A 7,285-nucleotide genomic window follows, 5' to 3' on the forward strand; every position below is an offset into this window, starting at 1 on the left:
AAAGTTTTGATATGCTTCTGTAAAAGTAATTTTTTTATGAAATTTGGAGACACTTTTCTACAGAATCTTTTTGAAAATGTTACTAAAAAAGGTTAACCAAGTTTGGTTTTTCAAAAGCTTTGCAAAAATATTTCCATAAACAAACAGCCTAAATAGAGGAGTTCAATTCAGAGTTCCCAAATAATAATAAAAAATAGAGCCTGAAAATATTTTTTTCCCTTTTCTATCTCCTAAATTAATGCGAGAAAAAATTCATCAATACGCGTTTTTATTTTATTAATTTTCCTATCAAAAGTCAATATAAAAGACCCATTCAAGTATTTACCATAGAAAAATAAAAAAGAAAATTACACGCAATCCACTAAAGTATGCACATTCTATGAATCTTTTTATGGAAAATATAAAGTAGTACTAATAAAATGTTGCCTTTTTACTTTCCCAATACACACCACCCCCGCCGGCCCGAAACCATCGACACAAAACCTCTTCTCCTCCTCGGACTCTCTTTTTCTTCCTTAAAATCTCCAAAAACCAAAGTGAATTTTCAGACTGAATCATAAAACTCAAAAAGTCTCAATCTTTTTTCAGTTTTTCATATGCAAACACCAAAAGATTTTAACTTGTTGACTGGTTGATCATAGTGAAAAAAGATGACCCAATTGAAACCCATTTTAACACATTTGGACGCCATTCCTTCAACCCCCGGAAAGTTTAAGCCCGATAAATCTTCACCCTACAGTCTCTATCGTCTCCGTTTTCACCCCACACTTTTCCCCAGGTTTACACTTTGGTCCTTCCTCTTCATCTGTTTCATCGTTTTGTTCTTTTTCTTCTCGCCGCCGACGAGCCCCGCCGCCGGAAACAACCGTCGGAGCCTGAAAAACACGGTTTCGCCACCAGCAGCGCTCGGCCCGAACTGGGAGCGTCGGGTTCGTGCCTCGGCCCGGCCCAGGTCTAAGACGGGCTTTACCGTCCTAGTCACCGGTGCAGCCGGGTTCGTGGGGTCCCATGTGTCGCTTGCTCTAAAACGCCGTGGGGATGGGGTTTTGGGCCTGGATAATTTCAACCATTACTATGATGTCGGGCTGAAAAAAGCCCGAATGGGCCTGCTTGAACGTTCAGGTATTTATATCGTTGATGGTGATATAAATGATGCTGTTTTGTTAAAGAAGCTGTTTGATGCTGTTCCTTTTACACATGTCATGCATATGGCGGCTCAAGCCGGAGTTAGATATGCAATGCAGAATCCAGGTTCTTATGTTCATAGTAATATAGCTGGTTTTGTTAGTTTACTTGAAGCATGTAAAATGGCCAATCCACAGCCTAGTATTGTTTGGGCTTCATCAAGTTCTGTTTATGGATTGAATTCTAAAGTACCCTTTTCAGAAAAAGATAGAACTGATCAGCCTGCTAGTTTGTATGCAGCCACCAAAAAGGCTGGTGAAGAAATTGCTCATACTTATAATCATATACACGGGCTTTCGATTACTGGATTGCGTTTTTTCACGGTTTATGGGCCGTGGGGAAGGCCCGATATGGCATATTTTTTCTTTACTAAAGATATTTTGAGAGGCAAGGAAATCAAGATTTTTGAGACATCTGATCATGGTAGTGTTGCCAGGGATTTTACTTACATTGATGATGTGGTAAAGGGTTGTTTGGCAGCATTAGATACAGCGAAAAAGAGCACGGGGAGTGGTGGGAAGAAGAAGGGTGCTGCCCAATTGAGGATTTATAATTTGGGTAACACGAAGCCGGTGCCTGTTGGTAGACTTGTGAGTATTTTGGAAAAGTTGTTGAAGGTGAAGGCAAAAAAGAAGGTTTTGCAAATGCCAAGGAATGGGGATGTGCCATTTACGCATGCTAATATTACTTTGGCGCAAAAGGAGCTGGGGTATAAGCCTACTACTGACTTGGAAATAGGGTTGAAGAAGTTTGTGAAGTGGTATGTTAACTACTATGGTTCGAAGAAGAAGAGTGCATGGTGAAATCCTTAAAGTTGGTGGTGCTCTTATTTTTCTTGATGCCTGTCTTGATTCCTGTTGAATGCGTAGATGATGCCTCTTCATTGATTTGCCACATTGTTTTAGGTATTCTATTTGTAGGTGATCATTGTACATCCCGCTGCTGCTAGCGTGCTACTATTAAAGCATGTTTGATCTATTGACTCTCTTATGGTATTTTTATGTGTCATTAATAGCAATACTTCATACTTTAAATTGAGCTCTGGTTTATTCCAGTTATCAGAACTGCTATAAAGAAAAACATCTCTTTCCCTCTAAAGCTCAGTTTTATTCGCCCTGATATAGTATTAATATTCAACTTCAAGAATGATGAAATATAAGCTGTCAAACAGGTTGTGACAAAAAATTTAATGTTGTTGTGGAGTTGATTACATTCCAATTTTCCAGTCGAATCGACTAGCAGGATACCTTCATTTACTTGTTAGGATGCCTTGATGTTTATTTGTACATCCTTGGTTTTTGGTAGTTGTACCTTCTCCGTTGTCTCCGCAGAGTAGTTTAGATTTTTCATGTCCATTGCTTTAGACAGTCTGTATTTTGGGAACTTAGCTGTACCTAGAATAAAAGAAAAGTGTTCTGTATGATAAATATTTTTAAACTCATCAACAATTGCGTATTACTGTGTGCTTGTTAAGACTGATTTTCTATGAAAAATGAATAATATTGTATGTGTCTTAGTGAAATTTGAGGTCTCATTACTATTGTATCCTTTCTGTGCCTTGATCTGTATTTGCTTCCTTTATAGATTGTAGCATCAGGCTCTTTTGTTTTGTTTGCTATTTTTCTTTCTCAATGATAGGTAGTAAGAAAAGTTGTAGTTTTTAGGCCCATTCATGTGTTTAGAAGACTTGACAGTTATCGATCATTGTCTAAATTTGGTTTTGTCACCATCAAGTTAGGTGCTGGCACTAGTTTTGGAATTTTGTTTTTAAGGAATAGAATTATTTGGTGGAACAGTGTGAGGGCTGCCAGATACACAGTCTGCACTAGTTGCCAATTCTTGAAAGGACATTTCCGGATCCTTGTACTTGTTTAGGATGCTGTGATTTCTATCCGGGGCTTAGGAAATTTTATTTTGAGCTGGCTGCTAAAGGTATTCTTTGTTTCTTTTAAGTAGTTCGCCAATTTTTGTTTGATAATATGCCTGAAGACATACTAGTCCTGTGATGGTTGTTATCAGTAGTTTGTCTTTTCATGTGAAATGGAGAGCAGAATCTTAAAAGAAAGCACACAGAGTAGTGATCGATGTCTAGTTGTTATACTAGATCCAAATCAAGATTGTGACTTGAACCCGTTTAGAAAAAAAGTGTCATAGTATAGCTAGCCCTATACTTAATTGTCTTCTGCTCTTTCTGTTCTGGGGCTGGGTGGTCTTCAAGGGGTAATGAGGGACTCATTTGATGTCATATATTGTGCTACATTATATTGTGCTAGAAATCAAGGGTCATGTCCTCGGTAAGCTGAAAATGTGCTATGTTCTGTCAGATGACCTCTCAATAATTCTTCGGCCTTCCTCTACCTCTCCTTGGACCCGCCATAGCCAACCTCTCACACCTCCTCATTAGGCATTTGTGCCGTTCCTCTCACGTGCCCGAACCATCTCAGCCTCGCTTCCCGCATCTTGTCCACCACATAGACCACTCCCACCTTATCTCGGATATCTTTATTCCTAATCCTATCTCTCCTAGTATGACCATACATCCATCTCAGCATCCTCATTTCCGCAAATTTTAACTTCTGAACAGGAGAGGTCTTAACAATGGAGGGACTGTTAGACAACATAATGAACTGTTAGATTGTGTCACATTGATTGAGGGACTGAGTTTTTGTATTCTCGCATGGGTTTTGGGCAAATTCTACCTCATGAGCTAGCTTTTTGGAGTTGACTTAAGCTCGAGGTCCATTTGCTTAACGATGAACAAGTCATTGGGTTTGATATTCACATGCTTGTGAACTAATCACCAGGTTTTCCACTGTAAATGTCAGTTTTTCATTTTCACATCTTGGATCTTTTTGCATACTCTAGTATTTCAGTTCAAGTTTAGTTGCCCCGGCTGCCAATTTCAGACGCCATTGGTATGGTACTTTTGGACTTATCAATTGAGGTAGAAGTGTGTCTTCATAAGACAGAAATATGGATGTTACCCTCTAGCTTTGTGTGAAGGTGACCTGATCTTTCCTCTCGTGCATTCCTTGTTTGTGTTTGTAAATTCTTTTAGAATTTTCATAGGCGATGGCTGTGGCACGTTACTACTTTTGGGATAGTGACACACTTGTTGTATTTCGAACTTTCAACTAGGGAGTTTCTCCCATTAGCAAAAATTACTGATATATTAGTCCCTTTTGGGACCGCCCAGTTGGTTTGGAGGGCGGTCATCCATACAGATGACCCTAGGATCGATACCCCCTCAATGCCTTCTACGGCAAGCCTGTCGTACAGGGCTTGCCTAATGCGATTTACATTCCCTAATTTGCAGGCTATTACACAATGGGGGATTTATCCAGTGCGCACGGTTTACATTCCCTTGTATGTAGGCTATTACACAATGAGGGATTTATCGAGTGTGCATAGAGTGCTCACCCGAGAGGCAGAGGCTGTAGCAGCTGCGGGTTTTCCTGGGATTCCAATAAAAAGTTACTGATATCCTTCCGATAAGCAAGTTCCAATTGGAACAATGATTGACAAATGCTATAAACGTTCGTCCTCTTATTTTAAGAGAAAAATGATCCAGTTCGAGTCGTGAAAACAATCATTAATGTTTGTATTAGGGTAGATTGTCTACATTACATCCCTAATTATGTGATCTTTCCTCTAACCCTACATAAATAAAGAATATTTTGTGCATCAAGCTGCCTTTTTTTTAATGATCGAGTTTTCGACTGGGTTCTTATTTCATCTCTTGAAGGAAGACGTACCTAAGGGTCATACAAAGTTTGTAGTCTTCTAATCTTGTTGAGAGAAGTATGACAATGCATTGTTTAAATAAATGATATTGTTAATAAGACATAATCAAACCGCTTATGTCAGTGAAAGCAATGGTAATCGGTAATTATTGAAACGCAAACGTAACATCGAACATTTAATTTATATGGACTTTCAGGGTATAATAATTCTATACTGTTAGTATAGCTTAATTTGTGGTATCATGTTAGACTCTTCTTTACTAGATTATTTAAGTAATCTAATTATATAAATATTTTTTAAATTATTAATACATAGACTTAAACTCATGAAATAATGTTAATGACATTGGACAAAGGCATGGGAACCAATGAAAATGAACTAATTTCGTAATATATGGTATGAATATGTTAAAACGAAGAGATGCTAGAATAATTTATGACTAGTGACGCAGATGATACATTGATTTTCCGTTTGCCGTAATTAAATCTATCAACAATTTTGAACAACATTTAAGACAAACTCTCATACACATCCGAGGAAATAATCTTCTATGCCCACTTATTATTTGAATTTAAAAAATAATCCTACAAATATTTTTGTCTCGCGACAAAAATAACTTTTGTAACCGAGTACAAAATTAATTTACTTCACAAATTGCAATATTTAAATCTTCGCTATCGAATATTGTTGCGTATGGTAGTGGTGGACATCAACTAGAATTAAAAAAAAAAAAAAAGGCAAAATCAGAATCGTTTTCCATACAATATATAACAATGGATTAATTATTGCGGAACTCTTTCCACGATGTTAAAAATAATTATCCAAGTTATTAAATTTTACTATATATAATTATGTATAGTTCTTTTTTGTGTGTTAGTAATATCTTTATGCTAGTTCCAAACTTGAATTACCATTTGTACAAATAAAAAACCCTTTCATATAGATAGATAAACATATCTAGAAATTAAAATCCAACTAGAAATAATACATTTTGAATACATAATACGTATCTTTACATATACTTTGGCCACAATATTATCATCTTATTTTTTATTTAATTACGATAAGTAAAAAATGATAGTGTAAAAAAAATTGAGAAAATCTCACTTTATATCCATTAATTCTAAACTATTTACCCTTTAATGTCCCGTCCCAAACTATTTACTACTCCTACCCATGGGGCCCAAACTATTTATCTGATTTTTTCCTTGCCAACCATCTTTCTTTCTTCTATCATCCAGTTTATGCATTAGAAAATTGTTTTTTTTTGAAATTTTATGACAGATTTTGTTTTCAGAAATTCAAAATTTATTGTACAGAAGCCTGTGACCATTAGGTGAATGGAAACCAAACAATCTGGTTCACACCTGTGACCATTAGAATAATCCACACTGATCTTGGCAAATTCTTTAGAACTTCAAATATCTCTCCAAAAAACAACAATCCTCCTTTTTTTCCTTATGAACCCAAGTACTCACTGTTGATGAAATCTTTCTATGGCAACCATTTTTCATCCACAGTTGTGTAGATTCGTTAGTTATTGTTCTTTGATATGTAGATTGTACCTTTGATGTTGGTTTTTGGAGATTTATTGTACAAAAATTTAAATTCACCATTGAAGGACCTTGAAGCTTGAAACTCATAACTTGGTTTGTTTGAGTTTTTAGTTATTTTAATCCGATCCTGTATGGGTTTGTTTGGAAAGTTGATTGGAGGTTGTAGCTAAAGTTTTAGTCAATTTGGTGGAGATTTTGTAGTAGATTTTAGAAATTTGGGTTGAAATATAGTTGAACCAAAGAAGACGAATTTGTATACTCAAATAGTATACAAATATACCATTTTGATATACAATTCATTCCAACTATATACCCTATTAGTATAACTATATACTATATTGGTATCATATGCTAGTTGAATCATTTTTGGTTGTATTAGCTGCATGTAATTGGTACAATATTTGATTTTCTTTTAATAATAGTAATATAGTACAATATCTTGAAATACTTTATTATATTAATATGTGGTACACTATTTTTTTATTTTTCTCTTTATGCATGTGTATTATGTAATGGTAGTATAGTCATATAGTTGTTGGGAATTAACTAGTAAAACTGTATACCATGTTGGTATAGTTATATGCCATATTAGTATCATATGGTAGTTGAACATTGTTTTGGTTTATTAGCTGCATCTTAAGTGAATTCTATTATGAAATTATTTATAGTTATAGGCAATTGTTGGAACAACTCTATACAGCTATATACCCTCTTAGTATACAAAATGAGCAAGTTGTTTTGCGAATATTTAGCTTGCAATACGAGTATGTAATTTTCTCATACTTTTATTGCGTCCTTTA

At 35.7% G+C, this 7,285-nt stretch overlaps 1 protein-coding gene across 1 annotated transcript; it reads left to right on the forward strand.

The window, feature by feature from the left end:
• The first annotated feature begins 427 nt into the window (after positions 1-427).
• On the forward strand, positions 428-2,223 carry LOC104237223 (UDP-glucuronate 4-epimerase 5). The gene has a single exon (XM_009791333.2). The coding sequence runs from the start codon at positions 651-653 to the stop codon at positions 1,986-1,988; it is 1,338 nt and encodes a 445-aa protein (XP_009789635.1). The 5' UTR covers positions 428-650; the 3' UTR covers positions 1,989-2,223.
• Positions 2,224-7,285: the final 5,062 nt, after the last annotated feature.

This window comes from Nicotiana sylvestris, chromosome 8 (assembly GCF_000393655.2).
Source record: "Nicotiana sylvestris chromosome 8, ASM39365v2, whole genome shotgun sequence".
Classification (NCBI taxonomy): Eukaryota; Viridiplantae; Streptophyta; class Magnoliopsida; order Solanales; family Solanaceae; genus Nicotiana; species Nicotiana sylvestris.